This window comes from Chelon labrosus (genome assembly GCF_963514085.1).
Source record: "Chelon labrosus genome assembly, chromosome: 21".
Lineage (NCBI taxonomy): Eukaryota > Metazoa > Chordata > Actinopteri > Mugiliformes > Mugilidae > Chelon > Chelon labrosus.
This window is the reverse complement of record NC_140354.1, coordinates 12,059,023-12,082,437: the sequence shown is the minus strand read 5'-3', so window position 1 is coordinate 12,082,437 and position 23,415 is coordinate 12,059,023. Positions and strand designations below refer to the sequence as shown.

The window sequence follows — 23,415 nt, the reverse complement described above, 5'->3', positions numbered from 1 at the left end:
ACATTAACTGCAATTTTTCCAATAAAAGTAACTGCTATTCCTAGGGTTCACACAGATTTAGTAAGAGTTGTGGACATAACACAACACTGAGACCTAGAACTAAACAGAAATTGCATTTCTTTTTTGTAAGAAATGTCTTTGCACTAAAACAAAGGGAAACATTTGGAGTTTTCGTTATTTATAAGTAAATATGCTATTGTCTTATTGGTCCTGCCCCCTTGACATCAAACTGGGCTGTATGTGGCCCCTGAACTAAAATGAGTTTGACACCCCTGCTTTAGTCTGTTTTAAAGCTGTGGGCGTGGTGGTGTATTGACCTGTGCTTTTTCTGCCCTCCAGTGGTCACAGAAGCTACTACATCCCATTTAATTTACTGTTTATCACATCTCATGTTATTGTTAACTCATAAGACAAATGTTCATATCATATATTAGAAATATGAAAGTTAAATATATTGATAAAGACAACCAAGACAAAAGGAACCAAAAACAATAAAAATTCCAGATTAATCTTTATTGCAATGTCCAGCAAAGCAAAGATGAACTTTATATTTACAGTCTGATGATCTGTACAACTTGTAAACAACACATAATCTTTATTAGAGACAACAATATAAATAATACAGCTAGGTCATTTTCTTAGAGTAGTGTTTTAAACCACATATGTCACCATGAGGCAGAGATGAATCTTATCACATGTACAATGAAAACCATCACGAATGAATGTTAAACAGTCCCACTGATCACAAAGTCCATATTTACACCACTTCAGTCGACCTCCTCAATAGTTGGCCCCTGGGAGCCGGCTCGTGCCTGCTCTCCACAGCTTCCTGCAGGCATCCCTCCCTGGTACAACTTGCTGATGATGGGGTTGCACACTTTCTCCAGCTCTTTCTGCTTGTGTTGGTACTCTTCTTTATCAGCCAGCTGGTTGTTCTCCAGCCAGGTGATGGTCTCGTCACACTTCTCAATCAGCTTCTTCTTGTCCTCTTCACTGACTTTACCCTTCAAGTTCTCGTCCTGCACGCTGCTCTTTATGTTGAAGGCATAGGACTCCAGGGAGTTCTTGGCAGCAATTTTGTCCCTCTGAAGGTCGTCATCAGCTTTGTATTTTTCTGCGTCCTGCACCATCCTCTCAATCTCTTCTTTGCTCAGTCGGCCCTTGTCGTTGGTGATTGTGATCTTGTTCTCTTTGCCGGTGCTTTTGTCCACCGCAGACACGTTGAGAATGCCGTTGGCGTCGATGTCAAAGGTGACCTCGATCTGTGGGACCCCTCGTGGGGCAGGGGGGATTCCTGTCAGCTCAAACTTGCCCAACAGGTTGTTGTCCTTGGTCATGGCTCTCTCCCCCTCGTAGACCTGGATCAGGACCCCAGGCTGGTTGTCAGAGTAAGTGGTGAAGGTCTGGGTTTGTTTAGTGGGGATGGTGGTGTTGCGTTTGATCAGGGATGTCATGACTCCTCCAGCCGTCTCGATACCCAGGGACAGAGGCGCCACGTCCAGCAGCAGCAGGTCCTGAACGTTGCCTGAGGTGTCACCTGTGAGGATGGCGGCCTGGACGGCTGCACCGTAAGCCACCGCCTCGTCGGGGTTGATGCTCTTGTTCAGCTCCCGGCCGTTGAAGAAGTCCTGCAGGAGTTTCTGGATTCTGGGGATTCGGGTGGAGCCTCCCACCAGGACGATGTCATGGATCTGCCCCTTGTCCATTTTGGCGTCCCTCAGGGATTTCTCCACCGGCTCTAGTGTTCCCCTGAACAGGTCGGAGCACAGCTCCTCAAAGCGAGCCCTGGTGATGGAGGTGTAGAAGTCGACGCCCTCAAACAGAGAGTCGATCTCGATGCTGGCCTGGGAGCTGGAGGACAGGGTCCTCTTGGCCCTCTCACAAGCTGTGCGCAGTCTCCTCAAGGCTCTCTTGTTCTGGCTGATGTCCTTCTTGTGTTTCCTCTTGAACTCCTCCACAAAGTGGTTGACCATGCGGTTGTCAAAGTCCTCTCCGCCCAGGTGAGTGTCTCCGGCTGTTGCCTTCACCTCAAAGATGCCGTCTTCAATTGTCAGGATGGACACATCAAAGGTGCCTCCGCCCAAGTCAAAGATCAGGACGTTTCGTTCCGCTGACTTCCCTTTGTCCAGACCGTAAGCGATGGCGGCCGCCGTGGGCTCGTTGATGATCCTCAGGACGTTGAGTCCTGCAATGACACCTGCGTCTTTAGTGGCCTGTCGCTGGGAGTCGTTGAAGTACGCTGGGACTGTGATGACTGCGTTGGACACCTTGTGGCCCAGGTAGGCCTCAGCGATCTCCTTCATCTTCACCAGGACCATGGAGGAAATCTCCTCAGGGTAGAAGGCTTTGTTCTCTCCCTTGTACTCCACCTGAATTTTGGGCTTCCCTCCATCTGAAACCACCTTGAAGGGCCAGTGCTTCATGTCAGCCTGCACCACTGAATCATCAAACTTTCTTCCAATCAGTCTCTTGGCATCAAACACAGTGTTGCTGGGGTTCAGAGCCACCTGGTTCTTGGCTGCATCTCCAATGAGCCTCTCGGTGTCAGTGAAGGCCACATAGCTGGGGGTGGTCCTGTTGCCCTGGTCGTTGGCGATGATTTCTACTTTTCCGTGCTGGAAAACCCCCACACAGGAGTAGGTGGTGCCCAGGTCGATGCCGATGGCTACGCCTTTAACTGCAGACATTTTCACTGTAGACGGTTGCCTGAGAAACAGTTAAACTACACGTTACAAACTAAACATCAGCACATTATTCATTCATTATTAAGCACTTCATTCTTCAGTCACATTGGTGATTATTTAGTTCAGTATTACTATGTCAAACTTTTTCCTCAACTTCTTTCAAATTAAAATACATCCATGTATTTCTACAAAGTCTTTCAGAGTAAACTACTTGTCCCATCAGAGGTGAAGGTTGTACTTACAGTTGTGTGTTGACTGGTCTGTGCTGTGAAGAGGATTGATCTTCTTCTCCTCCTTCTTCTTCTTCTCGGATCTTCTGCTCCGCTCTGATCAGTTTCTGTCTCTGCTCTTAGACCAGCCGCTTTATATCTGAGAAGAGGACTGTCTGGCTGTTTCTGGAAACTTCACTTGTAACAGGTTAGTAAAGTTAGAGTCAACACCAGATACTACTTCCGGTTAGTTGTTTCAAAAATAAAACACTGCCTCATTACTAAACAGTGGGAGACTGACAGTGAAGGTACTTGAGTTTTATTTTTAACGGAAACTCTTTCCAGTTCCGGTATTCTTCTGATTAGCATTGCTCACTTGACCCACGTGTCTCGAAACTCTGGCCAATGAGAGCCGCGAGCGCAGCTTTTGTTTTCGGTAGTTTCCAGAATAAAATGAATTTTTCTCTGCTAATGCAGAACGTTCGAGAGAGAAAGTGGAGAAAAATAGAGAAAACTTCGTATCTCTGACTGAATGAGTAAATTTGAGTCATCGTATTGATTATGTACTGATTCCAGTATTCAACTGAAGTACATAAAAAGAGAAAAATCAACTCTTATTGGGGAATCTTTATTTGAATGATAATGTTTTAAAGTATTTTTTAAAGTATTTTGACACCTGGCCATCCAACCCCACAATCACTCTCCTCTGATCCAAATATGTCAATCTGCACTTGACCATCCCTACAGAGACTTCTGTTGTGAGAACTCTCTGGAGCAATGTTCCTATTTAGTAGATAAAATTTAAATATATATACATTTAATAAAAATCTTGTAATATAGCACCAAATCATAAGATATGTCAAAGCCGGACCCTTTACACAATGAGATCATGTGGTTATCATGTTGTCATGTGTTGATCCTCATATCTGTCACATGTTTCACTTTACAACAATATTTACTATTATTCTGTAATAACTATTTTCAATGCAACATGTTAAACCGTTTTTATAATTTTTAATTGTACCTCAGTCTGTTCTTCTACGTTTGAAGAAGCTGTCACGTGTGACTTTTCATCAATAACATTTGATAATATCTGATCATATTCATCGGTGCTGCATTTCCATGTTGTGTTCGTCATCACCGTGATGTGAAACCAACGTGAACAATAAAGCTGAAGTGCTTTTTAATCGTTAGAAGTATCAACATAAAAGTTTCAAGGAAGATAAAACAGGAAACAAATAAACATTTCAACAATTTCTGCTGTTTTCAAGAAACCAGAACAAACACACTCCGCATTGCCGCAAAGAGAAAGTTCAGGATCAGCGAGGAAAGATCTGAAGAGATCCAGTGACCTCTGCTGGTGACTCTGATCAATGCCACTCACTTTTTGTCAAGTTATATTCACGTTCAACAGAAGTGTTTCCGACTCTGCTACTTTCCTACCTTTAATTTGGAAACCCTGGATGTTAAAGAGTCCTGACAAAGCGAAGACAGATTAATACCAACATTAAACAAAAGTTATGGTACGCACTTTTGCTGTTATCTTCAAACGAGACAGAAAAACGAGACAGAAAAGGACGAATTAGACGTTTTATTTTGAAAAAACTAACAGGAAGTAGTACCTGGTGTTGACTGTGGCCGTGAAGCTTCCAGAAGCAGCCAGACAGTCCTCTCCCTCAGATATAAAGCGGCTGGTCTGAGAGCAGAGACAGAAACTGATCAGAGCGGAGCAGAAGATCCAGAGAAGAAGAAGAAGAAGAAGAAGATAAAGGAGATCAATCCTCTTCACAGCACAGACCAGTCAACACACAACTGTAAGTACAACCTTCACCTCTGATGGAACAAGTAGTTTACTCTGAAAGACTCAAACTTTAATTTATAGAAATACATGGATGTATTTTAATTTAAAAGAAGTTGAGGAAAAAGTTTGTATGAGCTTATTTTAAACTTTTTCATTATATGAAACGAACACTGTGACTTAAACAAAACAATACTGAACTAAATAATCACCAACATAAATGAAGTGCCTAATAATGTGCTGATGTTTAGTTTCTAATGTTTAGTTTAACTGTTTCTCAGGAAACCGTCTACAGTGAAAATGTCTGCAGCTAAAGGGGTAGCCATCGGCATCGACCTGGGCACCACCTACTCCTGTGTGGGGGTTTTCCAGCACGGAAAAGTAGAAATCATCGCCAATGACCAGGGCAACAGGACCACCCCCAGCTATGTGGCCTTCACTGACACCGAGAGGCTCATTGGAGATGCAGCCAAGAACCAGGTGGCTCTGAACCCCAGCAACACTGTGTTTGATGCCAAGAGACTGATTGGAAGAAAGTTTGATGATTCAGTGGTGCAGGCTGACATGAAGCACTGGCCCTTCAAGGTGGTTTCAGATGGAGGGAAGCCAAAAATTCAGGTGGAGTACAAGGGAGAGAACAAAGCCTTCTACCCTGAGGAGATTTCCTCCATGGTCCTGGTGAAGATGAAGGAGATCGCTGAGGCCTACCTCGGCCAGAAGGTGTCCAACGCAGTCATCACAGTCCCAGCGTACTTCAACGACTCCCAGCGACAGGCCACTAAGGACGCAGGTGTCATTGCAGGACTCAACGTCCTGAGGATCATCAACGAGCCCACGGCGGCCGCCATCGCTTACGGTCTGGACAAAGGGAAGACAGCAGAACGAAACGTCCTGATCTTTGACCTGGGCGGAGGCACCTTTGATGTGTCCATCCTGACAATCGAAGACGGCATCTTTGAGGTGAAGGCCACAGCCGGAGACACTCACCTGGGCGGAGAGGACTTTGACAACCGCATGGTCAACCACTTTGTGGAGGAGTTCAAGAGGAAGCACAAGAAGGACATCAGCCAGAACAAGAGAGCCTTGAGAAGGCTGCGCACAGCTTGTGAGAGGGCCAAGAGGACCCTGTCCTCCAGCTCCCAGGCCAGCATTGAGATCGACTCTCTGTTTGAAGGCGTCGACTTCTACACCTCCATCACCAGGGCTCGCTTTGAGGAGCTGTGCTCCGACCTGTTCAGGGGAACACTGGAGCCGGTGGAGAAAGCCCTGAGAGACGCCAAAATGGACAAGGGGCAGATCCATGATATTGTCCTGGTGGGAGGCTCCACCCGAATCCCCAGAATCCAGAAACTCCTTCAGGACTTCTTTAATGGCCGGGAGCTGAACAAGAGCATCAACCCAGACGAGGCGGTGGCTTACGGTGCAGCCGTCCAGGCCGCCATCCTCACAGGTGACACCTCGGGCAACGTTCAGGACCTGCTGCTACTGGACGTGGCGCCTCTGTCCCTGGGTATCGAGACGGCCGGAGGAGTCATGACATCCCTGATCAAACGCAACACCACGATCCCCACTAAACAAACCCAGACCTTCACCACCTACTCTGACAACCAGCCTGGGGTCCTGATCCAGGTCTACGAGGGGGAGAGAGCCATGACCAAGGACAACAACCTGCTGGGCAAGTTTGAGCTGACAGGAATCCCACCTGCCCCACGAGGGGTCCCACAGATCGAGGTCACCTTCGACATCGACGCCAACGGCATTCTGAACGTGTCTGCGGTGGACAAAAGCACCGGCAAAGAGAACAAGATCACAATCACCAACGACAAGGGCCGACTGAGCAAAGAAGAAATTGAGAGGATGGTGCAGGACGCAGAAAAATACAAAGCTGATGACGACCTTCAGAGGGACAAAATTGCTGCTAAGAACTCCCTGGAGTCCTACGCCTTCAACATAAAGAGCAGCGTGCAGGACGAGAACTTGAAGGGTAAAGTCAGTGAAGAAGACAAGAAGAAGCTGATTGAGAAGTGTGACGAGACCATCACCTGGCTGGAGAACAACCAGCTGGCTGATAAAGAAGAGTACCAACACAAGCAGAAAGAGCTGGAGAAAGTGTGCAACCCCATCATCAGCAAGTTGTACCAGGGAGGGATGCCTGCAGGAAGCTGTGGAGAGCAGGCACGGGCCGGCTCCCAGGGGCCAACTATTGAGGAGGTCGACTGAAGTGGTCTAAATATGGACTTTGTGATCAGTGGGACTGTTTAACATTCAGTTGTGATGGTTTTCATTGTACATGTGATAAGATTCATCTCTGCCTCATGATGACATATGTGGTTTAAAACACTTACTAAATGATTGTTTTATTTTTATATTGTATATAGGATTGATCAACATTTAACAGTTTTTTTATTAATTTAATTGTCGTATAAGCTGTAAGATAACAAAAGTTGTCACTTTTAAACACATGTTTATAACATTTTTTGTCTTTGCAATTAAAAAAAAAGTTTACATTGTGAAGATGTAAGGAGTGAAGAAGTGTAATTTAATATTTCACCTGTGCCATGCTGGACAGTGCAATAAAGATAAAAAAACAACAATTAAAATCATTTTTTGGTTTGATCTGTTTTCTTTTTTCATTCTTGCTTTTCATTGGTAGTTTGTGTCTGTCAGACATTTACAGATGTTAATGTACTCTTTACATACAGATCGTTAGACAATGAATACAATAGCAAATACAATCTTAACAAGATCAAATAAAAACGTTATGTGTAACTGGGGAGTGATCTTTTTCTAGTGTACAGTCACTGATTTGTAACAATAAAATCCTGTCTGTGGGTTGTTACAAATTTAACACACCTTTCTTAATATGACAGAAATTAAGGATTCATCCTTTTTTATTATTTTTTTATTTAATTGTCTTCAAAGACACTGAAGTTAAATTTCATAGAATGAAATTTTAGTTCACCAACAATATTTGACAGCTTTAATTACATTTATTAAATTATTTTCCTGGAAAAAAAAATAGCCCAAATTCTTTTCATTTTTACTTATTTAAACAACTTTACGTCACAACAACCAGCACTCATTTATAACAGTGTTTGTCTCAATCCATCTACAAAAAACAAAAACATTTTTGTTTCGTGTGCAACTTATGAGAGACAAGAGCATTTATATTTTAATGTAGAATTCTGCATGCAGTTTTTCATATTTCACATTTTTTCCCGATGAGCTGCAGATAGCATTATTTAAAAACGTTGCTCAATGAGACGAACATTTAAAATAAGTCTTAAGAGGGCAAAAAAAATGAGTTGCCAGCATTTAAACCAGCTGCAAACATACTCCGCATTGCCGCAAAGAGAAAGTTCAGGATCTGAGAGGAAAGCTCTGAAGAGATAGAGTGACCTCTGCTGGTGACTCTGATCAGCGCCGCTCACTTTGTGTCAAGTTACATATACGTTCAACAGAAGTGTTTCCGACTTTGCTGCTTTCCTGACTTTAATTTGGAAACCCTGCAGGGCCGGTTTTTGCTATGTGGGCGACCGCCCAGAGCGCAATCCATGTGAGGGCGCACGAGCGCTCTCAAAAACAAAACAAAACAAAAAAAAAAACCGCTCATTTCCATGTCAAGTTAGTGGAGTTGTCTCATTGTCACGTCAACTTGCTGCTGAGAGTCATACAGGTGTGTGTGTGTCAGAAGAGACAAGGGGAAGGGGGATCAACTTGCGACTGCCGAGGTTGGCAAGGAGGAGGAGGGGCGAGGGATAGACTGATCCCAGGCCACACAACACAAACTGCTTCCAAATAAATTGTATTTCATTCCTAAAATTAACATAGACCCATAGACCCATATACCTACATGTAATTAATTGGGTTATGTGAAAAATGACAAAAAAAAAAACAACGTCTGGTTGAATGGTTGAAAAATCTGCTACAGTCTGAGCACTAAATTCAGATTATGTTAATTATCTGCTGTTTCTCTATGTAAAACTGGTGTGTTATCATAACTGGAACTGTTCAGATAGTATTAGGATGATGCAAAACAAAACTTGTATGTAAAATACGAAATAGTTGTATTAGTGCAGGAACCTTTTTTTTATGTAGTTTTTTATTTATTTATTTAGCTTTCTTCAGGGATTTTTCAAGCATGGTTATTAGATCCTGTGATGAAGGATTTGTGCAATTTACATTGGTGTTTATATACTGTATTTCATTTATTTATCTTGTTTTTTCTCTGTTCTTGTTACCTTTTTGTATTTAAGATTATATATAATAAAATAATACAAATAACATAATATATTTTTTTTACAATTTTTTTTTTGGACGGGGGGGACTTCACCAAGCCGTGGCCGATCCTCTCCCCCACGGCCAGGGCTACGTCCTCTACCTGCAGGGCGAACCAGCAGCCAGTCTAATCCCGCTTTTCCTCGATAAGGAAGAGAAACTGGAGGCTGCCATGATGGGCCCGCCTTGCCTCATCCGCCGACTCGACGGCGTCTAGCCGCAAAAACCACCTAAAACTAAACCCTAAACTCACTAAACTAATACTAAACTAACAAAACGTGTATATTAACCAAAACACCAAGTGAAAAAAAGTAGTAAATAAAGAAACAGAACCAAAAGCTCCCAATCACTCTTCTCCTCTTTTCTCTCACACTCCTCACACACGAAGAAAAATTACAATGTTAACTCACTCTGCTTCAGGTTCAGTTTTCCTCCCTCTGCTCTGTCGTCTCAAATGGACTCTGAACAAACAAACTGAACTGAACAGAACAGAACTTGCGGGCGGCACAGTGGCGAGGTGGTTATCACTGATGCCTCACAGCAAGAAGGTCACCGGTTCGAATCCATGTGTGGAGTTTGCATGTTCTCCCTGTGTCTGCATGGGTTCTCTCCGGGTACGCCGGCTTCCTCCCACCATCCAAAGACATGCTCATTAGGTTAACTGGTGATTCTAAATTGGCCGTAGGTGTGAATGGTTGTCTGTCTCTGTGTGTGGCCCTGCGATGGACTGGCGACCTGTCCAGGGTGTACCCCTGCGCGCCACTGTCATCCTAGTTTCACTTTAGTTTTTACTGAGACACATTAACAGCTTCTCATGTTAACATCCTATTAAAGTCATGCAGATGTCAGATAGGTTGATATTAAGAGAGTGGAACTGATCATCTTGTTCAAACTGAACTGACTTTATTTGTGGAAAGAGGAGATGAAGAGATTCCCAGAGTGGATGATAGCACCGTCTGGTGGCCTCTAGAGGAGCTGCAGCTGACCTCATCAACATCTCTCTATCATAGATCCACAAGTTCAATATTTCCAGCAAATACACACATCCTGGCCAACTGTCTGCTTGGAGAGCTTGAAATATCAGCAGCTGTTTGATGTTACCAGTCTGTGGTTAGTTCACTGTTAGTGATAAGAGTAGGAGAGTCCAGTGTCAGAGGTCAGTTCAGTATCTATAATATGTGCAGAAGTTCCACCATCAATAGTTAGTTCACTGTACGTAATAAAAGCAGGACAGTCTGGGATTAGTTTGAGTCTGTTTTTGTCTGTAAAACATTAGGACAGTTCAGAGTCTGTGGTTTAAATTCAACTGAATTAACTATAGAGTCTGGTGTGTCCCACTGTTATTACAGACAGTGAACTACCCAGTTACCAACGGTTAGAGGTTCCTGTGATATCATGAAGGATTTACTCAGTGGATCCGTCTATTTACTGGAAGCTTCACGCTGATTCTCTAAATAGACTCTGATAGAGATGTTGATGAGGTCAACTGCAGTTCCTCTAAAGGCCACCCGATGGTGCTGTTTATCATCCACTCTGGGAATCTCTTTATTACAGACAGTGAACTAACCACACACCGGACTGTCCTGCTGTCTCCACAGACAGTGAACTAATCTGAGGTCCTGTCCTCATCAACCTGTCCAGTGTTCATGTCTTATAGTTCTCTATTCCTACCTGAATGTACAATTCTCCAACCTGCTTATGATTCCTTTTCTATTCATCCATTATAGCAGCTAACTCACCTGGAATAGAACGACTATTGTCACTGACAGTTTGATGCCCCTGTGCTCTTGTTGATCCCTATAACAGTACCTTTATCAGCTCTCTGTAAACACACTAAACATTTCTACGATTAATATTTTGAACACTAGCTCTATCAATCTTTTTATTGATGATCAATCTCTCATGTAACATCATCAGCTGTATCTTGTACTCTTGTGTGTTTCATGTTTAGATGTTACATGTCTGCTTTAATCAGATGTATGTATGAATTCCTGTTAAAAAAAGAGTTCATCTTTCCACCGTTGCCTTCGTGCTGCTCTGGAGATTTCATGCTCAGGGTTCTCTACAGAGTCTTTACAATTGTTAATTGTTATTGATATAAATGTACAAGAACACACACATACAAACTATCAGCCTTCACTTTTTAAAATAGGATGAGATCCAGAGTTAGCTCAGATGTTCTCATGATTCTATTCCAGCATCCATCATATACACACATCCACTGGAACTGAACAGAAGCTCCAACAGTGTCAGGAAATATCAGAGAAAAGTCCAAAAAGTTTTAGATTCCAATGTTGACTCAGTGGAGTCCATAAAGCAAAGAGAAGAAACAGAAACACATCTATATGCTGAATGAGTGAAACTGAACACTGGCTGCATCACTGTGAGTAGAATGTGTGTGTGTTTAGCTCATGTTTCTGCTGAACATGTGGTTTATTCTGCAGCATTTTTTTGCAGTCAGAGTCTCTCTACACACAAGCTGCTGCTGCTGCTGCTGCTGCTTCAACCTCTCTGGATCATCAGGACACAGCTCATCCTCTCTCAGCTCACACACCACCCTCTTCATAAAGATCATCACTTCCATCTGTAGAGAGAAGAAGAAAGAAGAGAGGAGATAAGTGAGTGTTTCCAGAGTCTCCCTTCATCAGTTGTCAGTCAGTGATGCAACTCATCCAGTATAAAGAGCAGCTCTGGAGCAAATATATACAAATGTGATGAGTGGACCTCAGCAGAGGTTCTGCTCTGTAGAAAGAGCACATGTGTAAGTGGCCGGTTGAGCAGTTATTCACGACTCATCCATGTAATGGGGTCGGAACTGTAGTTTTGTTGTTTACGTTTCGGGGCGGTCATGAATTAAAGTGACACAGAGCGGGAGATCGGCAAGAATAAGAGTTCGCCCCTCAGTTTGATTTTATGCCTCTGTGGAAATTGACATGGTACGTTACAGAAATTTATTGTCAGTTATACATTATGTTACATTGAATGTGGAAATGCGCGCACAGTTGTTGAATGTGTTTTATTTTGTTTGTTTAGCTTGTGCGAGTGAGCGCTACAGGGAACATTTTGACGCTAAGCGCACGTTTGCTAGCGGTCGCGGGAGTTCGCATCCCTTGGTTAAGCGGAGCAAGGTATAAAATGTAATATGTATTTGTACTGTGAAGCCATGTCAATATGAGGTATATGTGATATTGTTCTATGAATTGGAAATGTTTAAGATTCCAGTTTTCACATTTGAATACTTGAACTATATTAATTTGGAAGTTCAATTCTTGAACGGGTGAATTTGAACATGTGTGAAATATTTCATAGCAAATTTATGCATTGTTTACATGAGTAGCGAATATTTATTTTTGTTTTCTTCAGTTTTCACGGTGCTTAAAGACATTCCAAAGGAATAAAAACGTGCACCCGTCAGAAACTCTCCACTGTGGTTCTTCTAAATGCAGAGGGCTGCTACAACATGGTTACTAAATGTAATGTTGGTTCTGTGATGTGCAGGCTTCAGTCAGACTGATCTCAGAGCTGTGATCAGTTGTTCATCAGATTTGATGAATGACCACCACTGTCTCTATACATCTTGGAAAGCTGTCAGCTGGAATCCAGCTTTATTTCTTGGATACATCAACATTTGTCTTCACATCAACTAATGCTGATGGCGGCACACAATAGTGCAGTGGCTTCTTGTGCTCCCGGGGTCAAGCCCCCTTTTAGTACTTTTCTAGTTGGTTCTGAGGCCGACTCTACCCGTCTTTCTTGTGTAAACAAGTGTGTAAGGTACACCCGAACCAAACTTATTAAACTAAGGGATGGTTCTGCCACAAGCACAACAATAACAACGAACAACGAACAACAACAACGACAGCGGAACAACAGCGGTGCTTGAACTTAGAGCCTTGCTGGGCAGACTTCAGCTCCTGAGGACTCCGGACTGGCGTAGGAGATAACGCCAGATGGAGGGCAAGAGGAAGCGGTGTGCACGGAAGCAGAAGAGGGGTAAACGGGGCGGATTATGCGTCTGTGAATAAAGGTTGGTGCACGAACTGTACTGCGGTGAATAGCCACTGCTCTGAGCCGATAGAGCACATGATTGTGAAATGCCAGCCACACATTTTTCAACCACGTAAACCTGACAGACACACTGCCAAGTTCCATCAGCATGTCACCATACCGACACGGGGAAATAACACGTTGGACCGTGTTTACACCAACAAAAAAGACACATACAGAACCGTCCCCTACCTTGGCTTCTCCAACCACATCTCCTTCATGCTGGTCCCTGCCTACCGTCCCCTGCTCAGACGCCACACACTATCACAGAGGACCATCACCGTGTGGCCCAGTGATGCTGTCCCTGTACAGCAGGACTGTTTCCAGCGCACATACTGGCAGATCTTCAGAGAAGCAGCTGTCTGTGAGGGAGAGGTGGATCTAGAGGACTACACATCTGCTGTCCTCAGCTACATCAATAAGTGTACAGAGGACGTCACCACCACCAGGACAGTAACATGCTACCTGAACCAGAAACCCTGGCTGAATGCAGAGGTCTGGTCTCTGCTTAAAACCAGGGATGCTGCGTTCAGGTCTAGTGACAGACTGGCACTCGGGGCGGCTAGAAGACAGCTGACCGCAGGAGTGAAGAGGGCCAAGGCTGCATATGCCCAGAGAATTGAGGGACACTTCACATCACAGACTACAACACCAGAGATCTCGCTCTCTGTCTTTCTGTCCAATCCTGAAGCCTGTCTCTATTCTCACAGCTTCACTGAGAAGCTGCAGGTTTACAGGAAACACTGGATCTTTGATACTAACTGTGTTTAAGACAATACTGATGAAAGCAGCATGGACTGACTGGAACCCTCTACTCACACAAGATTCTTCAGTTTATAATTTGGACTCTTTTTAAGACCAACAAGCTGCTTCACTCCTCCTGAATCCTTCAGACTGTTGTTACTCAGGTCCAGATGTTTCAGATGGGAGGGGTTGGACTTCAGAGCTGAGGCCAGAGAACAACAGCTGATCTCTGACAAATTGCAACTCTCCAGTCTGAATGAAGAATAAAAGATATAGATTAAATCATGAATAATTCAATCAGATTTGTTCAGGTTTTAAATGTGTAGCTCAACATTTACCGTGTCCTAACAGCCTTTAATACGGTGGCCTGGAGGTGCAAATCAACATTACAAAACATAAAACACTTTTACAAATTCTGAAACAAATTTACATTTCAGAAAACAAAACTACAAGTCTTAAAACAAAATTACATTTCAGAAAACAAATTTACATTTTAGAAAACAAAATTACATCTCAGAAAACACATTTACAAGTTGCAAAACAAAATTACAATTCAGAAAACAAATTTACAAGATGCAAAACAAATTTACATTTCAGAAAACAAAATACAAGTTGTAAAACAAAATTACATTTCAGAAAAAAAAATTACAAGTTGTAAAACAAAATTACATTTCAGAAAACAAATTTACAAATTGCAAAACAAATTTACATTTCAGAAAACAAAATGACAAATAACATAACACTTTTACAAAGACCAAAACACTTTTACAATATCTGAAACAAATTTACATTTCAAATTTGTTTTGCAATTTGTAAATTTGTTTTCTGAAATGTAATTTTGTTTTACAACTTGTAATTTTTTTTCTGAAATGTAATTTTGTTTTGCAACTTGTAAATGTGTTTTCTGAGATGTAATTTTGTTTTCTAAAATGTAAATTTGTTTTCTGAAATGTAATTTTGTTTTAAGACTTGTAGTTTTGTTTTCTGAAATGTAAATTTGTTTCAGAATTTGTAAAAGTGTTTTATGTTTTGTAATGTTGATTTGCACCTCCAGGCCACCGTACTTTAAGCTTCATTGACTTTAACAACTAACAGTGGACATTTTCTACAGTTTCTGATACAAACACTCATCTTGAACTAAAGGACATTTACAGATTTATGGAGGAAAGTTCTGGATGAACATGAATTAGATTCAGTTGGTGATTAAACATATCAGATCTACAACAGTAACAGACAGTGAACTCACTTCAGAGTCTCCAGTCTACAGTCTGGATTCTCCAGAAAACCACACAGCTGCTTCACTCCTGAATCCTTCAGGTCGTTGTGACTCAGATCCAGATGTTTCAGATGGGAGGGGTTGGACTTCAAAGCTGGTCCCAGAGAATCACAGCTGATCTCTGACAAACTGCATTTGGTCAATCTGAATAAAGAATAAAAGATGTAGATTAAATGTACTCAGACATGTTGACTGACTTTGTCCTTCTGTTATTGTGGATCTTCATCATGTCTTCTACAGACATCATCACTTACTGACTGTTGTATATTAATGAGACAGAGGCCGACATGCTGTTCATCGTTTTACTGAGCCATGCTACTTCTTACACACTGCGCATGTGCGCTTAGCGGTGGAAAAAAGAAGACTCAAGAATCATGAATCTAGACGTCTATTGAACCGGCTCAGTTGAGTCCTTCTCCTACCACATTTGATTGATATATAATCAATAAACAGCACTATTCGAACACCTTATATATAATGAGCCCTGATGCTGGCCAACCTGCCATGCAGTGAGATATATCTTATATCTCACTCGGCAGAGAAGCAAAATGTACTACCCGACTTGACCACTAGCAAGCAGCGCAAACTGCACTCAGCCAGCAGGGATTCACGAGTAGCGAATCTGTAACAGTTCCGCTACTCATGAGTCATTGCTTAACCGAGAGCAGGGAGTCAACAGCCACTCACTCGGTTGGCAGAGAAACGAAACTTAACCGGCTCAGAGATCATTCTCATCTCAGAGAAAACACAAATGCTCTTAATGTGTTGCCGCCTATAGCCAGTCTAAAGACGGAAAAAATAACCATATTTTAAAATTTAGACCATTAATCACAGACAAGAATGTCTGTTTTCTTCTAGTAACATTATGATACTGAATTTCACTGGAGCCTACGTTGTGAGTGAATTAATAGCCTACTCTGCATCCACTCCACATACTTTAGACCATGAGAAAATAAAATATTCTTTCGTAGTAGTGACCCTGTCCTCATTCATTTTAATTTTTTTTTCACAGCTTAATTTTGAGCTTCAGGTTTGGGCTCATGTAAGATACTTGATCTGATTTTCAGTGGTTATGTATCACAACTGATAAATGGCAATAACAGGTAACTGTAATAATCCTTTATTAGGTGTTTACTATGCTTTATTATGTCTCAAGTGAATGTACCGGAAACACTTTCTTTTGCATTTGGGCCATTTTGGGTCAAGTGACTCGCAAAACCCGGCTCATATCTCAGACTGGTCCGAATCCCTCAAAAGATCCGGGTTTTACACTACTATGTGCGCTGCACCTTGACCTGGTCAGGTTACACATAGATCCAGCTAACACCAATCATGAACACAGTTACCATACAACTACTAGCTGGTAATCGAACAAGTGGTAAATTAATACACCACACTGACTAAATCTAATAACATGTAACACCAGTTGTAGCATCCCTTCACTGCTTCTCTGTGTATTTTAGAACATGTTAAAGTTTCAATGATGACTTTCAGTCTGGTATGATGTTGGTCCCTGATTGTATCTCTGACATGTTAACCCTCCTCCAGTAGAGCTCTGTTTCTAATTCCTGGGTGGAGGCTAAAAACCAGAGGAGACTGAGTCTTTGTAGTCAGAGACACTCGACTCTGGAAATTAGCTCAACCTTTTGTCAGGTTCAAATGAGCCGCAGAAGCAGAAGATCTGGGAGTTTGTGCTGCAGTTCAAACAGATCAAAGATCTCTTCATACACTCCATGTTTAACCTCAGAGATAAAATAGTTGATGATTCTGAAACAGAGTGTGATTTGTTCAGGAATACAAACTCTGTTCTGGCTCTAAATCACAAACACTATGACTGGTCTCAGCTGCCTTCTTTCTGCATTCATTCCAACAGAGTCCTGTCTCTTCTGCAGCTTCTGTTTGAAATCCTCACACTGAGCCTGAATCCTGCTTTGTTGGGATGTTTGGGCCTGTGTTAGCCTGCTGTTTAGGACTCTGCTTTAACACACACCTCACCACAGCAGCTGTGTGTATTGTCTCTGTAGCAGCCATGTCAGCTTCTGATCTCATCAACATCATCACAGTTCCTAACTTCACCTTCATCAAGTTTTCCATTCATGTCTTTCTCTTCTTTCTCTGACCTGTCTCTCTCTCAAACTCTCTGCAGCCTGTTTTTATCTGCTATCATCAGATCTTCAACAGCCTCATTCACATCCTCACACACTCTACAGCCTCATCAGTACAGACTTCACCTTCACTGACTGATGGAGCACAACATGAACCTGTGGAGGCTCACATCATCTCCCCGTTATGACTCCACTTCTGTCACCTTTAAATGAACCCTGCTCTAGTCTTTCACTTCTATTTGGAGACACAAGGAAAAACTATTGTTCAGAGATTTGGAAAAACACAACATTTGAGAAAAAGAAGAAACCTCTTCAGACTTGTGCTCATGGAAATACTGAATATTTATCAACTAAAGAACGTTTGACACATCGGTCAATGATTTGAACTGAATAAATAAAGAAAACCTACAACAGCTCCAGTCAGTGAACTCACCTCAGAGTCTCCAGTCTACAGTTTGGACTCTCCAGTCCAGCAGACAGATGCTTCACTCCTGAATCCTTCAGGTCATTATTATTCAGGTCCAGCTCTGTCAGATAGGAAGGGCTGGACTTCAGAGCTGAGGCCACAACTTCACAGTGAGTTTCTGAGAGTCCGCATCTAGGGAGTCTGTGATTAGAAAACATACAGACAGATCACAAACAGAACTGAATTGGTTCATCATACATAGAATGTCATGTAGAAAACATCTTGGGACAAATAATGTAAAAATATACCTCTAATAAAGTGACATTTGTAATTTGAATGTGATCATTTTGTTCCATGTAATTTCAATAAAAGCACTGAGGCATCCCCCAGCATCCTCCATGGTCACAATGACTTCAGTAATCTTTAGAAAATGATACAGATCTGGTTTTAAACCACTAAACTTACTGAATAAAACAAACTATAAAATGTTGTGTGTCTCAAAAACCTCCGGCACAACCTCCTTCATTAGTTTTATCAGGGTTACATGAAGCATCCATCACACAAAGGAAGATAAAGAAATGGTTAATAAGAATATAGAATGTAATAATTATTACAAATACATAATAGATAATAACAAACATCACAACCAACTAAAAGAATCTACATTTTTATACTCACAGCATTTTAAACAGCTTCAGAAATCAGCTCAACTGATGTATAATGTTTGAGGTAAAACTAAGAATAATGACAATAATGTAACCCTGTGTATATCTGAAGAACTAAACTACTAATCTCCACTGACTGATTCTGTTAATGATCACATCAGGACTCACCGAGCCTTTCTGCAGTTCCTTACAGCTGGGATCAGTCTCTGTCGTCCCTCCTCTGATGTGTTGTACTTCTTCAGGTCCAACTCATCCAGAACCTCCTCTGACATCTGCAGCATGTAGGCCAGAGCTGAGCAGTGGATCTCAGAGAGATACTGTGATCGCTTCTTTGACTTCAGGAATTCCTTAATCTCCTTATGAACTGAGAGGTCGTTCATCTCCATCAGACAGTGGAAGATGTTGATGCTTCTGTCAGGAGAGATTTTATTAGTGTTCATCTTCTTCAGGTTGTTGATGGTTTTCTGGATGATTTTTGGACTGTTCTCTGTCTGACCCAGCAGAACTCCTAAGAGTCTCTGGTTGGACTCCAGAGAGAGGCCATGAAGGAAGCGAACTAACAGGTCCAGGTGACCATTTTTACTGAGCAGAGATTTCTTCATGGCTCCACACAGGAAGTCATCCAGAGATGAGACATGGCTGGGCTCCTTTCCAAGACGTTTAGAAATTGTGTTCAGTAAAGGCAAGTTTGATTTCTTCTCTTGGTATTTCTTCCTCAGGAAGTCCTTCAGCACCTCTGCCTTATTGTTGGTGTAACAGTGGATCATGTAGACTGCAGCCAGAAACTCCTGAACGCTCAGATGAACAAAGCAGTAGACTGATTTCTGGAAGATCACATTCTCTCTTTTGAAGATCTCTGTACAAACTCCTGAGTACACTGATGCCTCTGTCACATCAAGACCACAGCGCTCCAGGTCTTCTTGGTAGAACACGACGTTTACTTTCTCCAAATGTTCAAACGCCAGCCTCCCCAGCTTCAGAAGAACTTCCCTGTCAGCCTCCATCAGCTCCTGTGGACTCGTCTCATGTCCCTTATGGTACTTGTTCTTCTTCCTCTTTGTCTGAACCATCACAAAGTGTGAGTACATGTCAGTCAGGGTCTTGGGCAGCTCTCCTCTCTGCTCTGTAGTCAACATGTGCTCCAGAACTGTAGCAGTGATCCAGCAGAAGACTGGGACTCCACACAGGATGTGGAGGCTCCTGGATGTCTTGATGTGGGAGATGATTCTGCTGGACAGCTCTTCATCACTGAACCTCCTCCCGAAGTACTCCTCCTTCTGGGCGTCAGTGAAGCCTCGTACTTCTGTTACCCTGTCAACACATATAGGAGGGATCTGGTTGGCTGCTGCAGGTCGGGAAGTGATCCAGACCAGAGCCGAGGGAAGCAGTTTCCCCTTGATGAGGTTTGTCAGCAGCACGTTGACTGATGCCTTCTGTGTGATATCAGACACAACCTCACTGTTGTTGAAGCCCAATGAAAGTCTGCTTTCATCCAGGCCGTCAAAGATGAACAAAAGTTTACAGACAGCCAGCTCCTCTGCTGTGACCTTCTGTAATGTTGGATGGAAAACATGGAGCAGCCTGAGAAGACTGTACTGCTCATCTTTGATCAAGTTCAGCTCCCTGAACGAAAGCACAATCACCACACTGACATCTTGGTTTTCCAAACCCTCTGCCCAGTCCAGAGTGAACTTCTGCACTGAGAAGGTTTTTCCAACACCAGCGACGCCGTTGGTTAGGACCACTCTGATGTGTCTCTGTTGGTCAGGTAAGGCTTTAAAGATGTCGTGGCACTTGATTGGAGTGTCATGGAGGGCCTTCATCTTGGAAGCTGTCTCAAGCTGCTTCACCTCATGTTGGGTATTAACCTCTTCACTCTGTCCCTCTGTGATGTAGAGCTCAGTGTAGATCCTGTTGAGGAGGGTTCCACTTCCTGTTACATCACTTCCTTCAGTCACACGTTCACATCTCCTCCTCAGACTGATCTTATGTTCATCTAAAACCTCCTGCAGACCAACATCTGCTGGAAAGAAGAACAAACGTGAGACGGAAATAAAACACTCATCCCTGTTTGAAGTCACAAAGAACAGAAAACTGACTTTTAAATGTGTTGTAAAGAGTATTTTCTTCTCACAATGAAACATTTTTGGAGGAAACATTAGAAATGCTCTTTTTTCTTGTGTTAGTGTTTGATTGACAGCAGAGGCAGCAGGTTGAGCTTGTCTGCAGCTCTTCATTTGACAGCTCACTGTTGTTGTTCCTTCCTTGTTGTAATATTTAAGACTGAGTTACCAACAAAATGATGCACAATATGTTCATCTCTTGGTTTTAATAGCACCATCAACCAAACACTGATAATCAGATGACAAATACACTGCATTTCTTCTGGCTGTTTCACAATAAAGCCCCCCACTGGCTGGTCTCAGCAGGAGTTTCATTTGCTTCAGCAGTAATTAACAAAGCTCAGTTATGAGGAAAGAAATCAGTGAAGAGTAAAATAAAGCTGATATGTGAAGTGCAAGAAAACAAAAGAGAATAAATGAAACTAGAGGAATCTAAACTAATTAAATATTCTATCAATATATGTGAGGTTTTGAAGCTGTTCAAAGTGCTGCTACTCATCAGCTGCTTCACTATCTACTGCTACAAACTGATGTTAGCAGAGCAGTTTTCCTCAGTGGATGTTTGTTTGGTTTTTGTTCAGCAAGTAGATCTGCAGGACAAGATGTGTGTAGGTTAGAGAAGAAGGAGACGTTAGCAAGAAAGCTAATGTTGCCTGTTGTTCAGAGTCTGTGTCTCTTGTTGTGTCTCAGGCTGCTGTCTGGCTGTAATACACAGCATTCACTCCTCTCTGTCCTGCTGTTATTACTCTGGAGCAGAAACAGTGCAGTGACATTTCACTGGGAGTTCATTTACATTGATATTTAGAATGATCTTAAATCCCCATGCTGTAGAACACAACAATGTGTCTGGATTAAATCAGGTTTCCAGAAAACAGTCCATCAGCAGACAGATGTATAGTCTTACTTTGTACAGTGCTGTTCTGACTGGCTGTCTGCAGTCCAAGTCTTCTTCTGGATCTTGGTCCACACTGGGGACAGGAGGAGTCTCCTGATGAAGCAGACTGGTACCAGTATGAGGTAATGCACTGTCTGCAGAACCAGTGTCCACAGCTGATAGAGACTGGATCCTTCAGGACGTCCTGACACAAAGCACAGCAGGACAGCTGCTCCTCCACAGAAACAGGACTCCTCTCCCTCTCTCTGTCAACACATTTCTTCATCACTAAAATCATTTGCAGATTGAAAATCTTCACAGACTTCAACATTAGGACAAATATATCTGAATATTGATGAGTGGACATTCTGAAATGGAGGTTCTCAGGTGTTTTACTACAGAAATACCATCTGTACTTCCTGGTTCTAAAACCCAGACTAGGATCTTACCTACCTGCACTAAAACATCTGCATCATGACTATAAATCTTTCAGCAGAACATTTCTACTTCATCCTAAAATCATCATCTTCCATCAGGTCAGTTTACAGTAGAAACAGTCTCTTACTTTGTGTCTGAGGGTCCAGGTTCTTCACTGAAGTCTGGAGGTTCACCTTTGGACCGGTCACTCTTCATAGACAGACAGCTGGATACTATAGACTTTGCTCTCTCCTCCTCTTCCTCCATCTTCTGGACTTCAGTCAGTCTGAGAGGTAAACCAGTAACACTCAGTGAGTTTACATCAACTTCAGTTACAGTCAGTCTTCTCCAGTCAGCTGATTTCTGCTCAAACATATTTTCATTGGAGACATTTTACTGAAACACAACAATGATTCAGATAGTTCAGGAGTCCTGGCTGCTGTCTCTGGATTTATTTTAGTTTAACACTAACACTGTCAATACAGCTCTGTCTGATCCATAATATTTAATTAAGAAATCAGTGAAGAGTAAAATAAAGCTGATATGTGAAGTGCAAGAAAACAAAAGAGAATAAATGAAACTAGAGGAATCTAAACTAATTAAATATTCTATCAATATATGTGAGGTTTTGAAGCTGTTCAAAGTGCTGCTACTCATCAGCTGCTTCACTATCTACTGCTACAAACTGATGTTAGCAGAGCAGTTTTCCTCAGTGGATGTTTGTTTGGTTTTTGTTCAGCAAGTAGATCTGCAGGACAAGATGTGTGTAGGTTAGAGAAGAAGGAGACGTTAGCAAGAAAGCTAATGTTGCCTGTTGTTCAGAGTCTGTGTCTCTTGTGTCTCAGGCTGCTGTCTGGCTGTAATACACAGCATTCACTCCTCTCTGTCCTGCTGTTATTACTCTGGAGCAGAAACAGTGCAGTGACATTTCACTGGGAGTTCATTTACATTGATATTCATGACTATAAATGAGTGGACATTCTGAAATGGAGGTTCTCAGGTGTTTTACTACAGAAATACCATCTGTACTTCCTGGTTCTAAAACCCAGACTAGGATCTTACCTACCTGCACTAAAACATCTGCATCATGACTATAAATCTTTCAGCAGAACATTTCTACTTCATCCTAAAATCATCATCTTCCATCAGGTCAGTTTACAGTAGAAACAGTCTCTTACTTTGTGTCTGAGGGTCCAGGTTCTTCACTGAAGTCTGGAGGTTCACCTTTGGACCGGTCACTCTTCATAGACAGACAGCTGGATACTGTAGACTTTGCTCTCTCCTCCTCTTCCTCCATCTTCTGGACTTCAGTCAGTCTGAGAGGTAAACCAGTAACACTCAGTGAGTTTACATCAACTTCAGTTACAGTCAGTCTTCTCCAGTCAGCTGATTTCTGCTCAAACATATTTTCAATGGAGACATTTTACTGAAACACAACAATGATTCAGATAGTTCAGGAGTCCTGGCTGCTGTCTCTGGATTTATTTTAGTTTAACACTAACACTGTCGATGCAGCTCTGTCTGATCCATAATATTTAATTAGCTGGCTACATGTGTTGTAATGTCAGCTATCACAGCTAAGAGCTAACATTATAGTGAGCTATATTCTCCAAGAAACAATGAAAGTGACTGACAGTAAAGGACAGAGTTTCTCTCCAAGCAACAAAGTACCATCAGTTTTAAAATCCCTCACCAGACATCCGCCATGTTCTCTGCTGTGAGACTTCTTGTTGCTGTTTGACAGTCTGACCACAACCACACTCATCACTCACCCTGAATCTACAGTTCA

General features: G+C 42.3%; 3 protein-coding genes across 3 annotated transcripts; 1 reads left to right on the top strand and 2 right to left on the bottom strand.

Moving 5' to 3' along the window:
- Positions 1 to 574: 574 nt before the first annotated feature.
- Positions 575 to 2,773, bottom strand: LOC311506051 (heat shock 70 kDa protein 1). The gene has a single exon (XM_084569927.1). The coding sequence runs from the start codon at positions 2,685 to 2,687 to the stop codon at positions 768 to 770; it is 1,920 nt and encodes a 639-aa protein (XP_084426053.1). The 5' UTR covers positions 2,688 to 2,773; the 3' UTR covers positions 575 to 767.
- A 1,520-nt stretch (positions 2,774 to 4,293) lies between these two features.
- Positions 4,294 to 7,016, top strand: LOC311506567 (heat shock 70 kDa protein 1-like). Its single transcript, XM_084570570.1, has 2 exons — positions 4,294 to 4,707; positions 4,973 to 7,016. The coding sequence occupies exon 2, from the start codon at positions 4,992 to 4,994 to the stop codon at positions 6,909 to 6,911; it is 1,920 nt and encodes a 639-aa protein (XP_084426696.1). The 5' UTR covers positions 4,294 to 4,707; positions 4,973 to 4,991; the 3' UTR covers positions 6,912 to 7,016.
- Positions 7,017 to 13,249: 6,233 nt separating this feature from the next.
- On the bottom strand, positions 13,250 to 23,130 carry LOC311506162 (protein NLRC3-like; the record flags this gene model as incomplete). The annotated part of the gene is made up of 9 exons (XM_084570041.1): positions 22,813 to 23,130; positions 21,775 to 21,887; positions 21,261 to 21,475; positions 18,381 to 20,235; positions 17,575 to 17,748; positions 15,007 to 15,180; positions 13,836 to 14,012; positions 13,482 to 13,617; positions 13,250 to 13,378 (listed from the first exon to the last, which is right to left on the bottom strand). Exons 1-9 carry the CDS (start codon positions 23,029 to 23,031, stop codon positions 13,250 to 13,252), a joined length of 3,192 nt encoding a protein of 1,063 aa, XP_084426167.1. The 5' UTR covers positions 23,032 to 23,130.
- Between the last annotated feature and the right edge of the window lie 285 nt (positions 23,131 to 23,415).

What these genes read in the sequence shown, in the direction of transcription:
- LOC311506051 (XM_084569927.1), bottom strand. Translation starts at nt 2,687, where the DNA reads ATGTCTGCAGTTAAAGGCGTAGCCATCGGCATCGACCTGGGCACCACC.
- LOC311506567 (XM_084570570.1), top strand. Translation starts at nt 4,992, where the DNA reads ATGTCTGCAGCTAAAGGGGTAGCCATCGGCATCGACCTGGGCACCACC.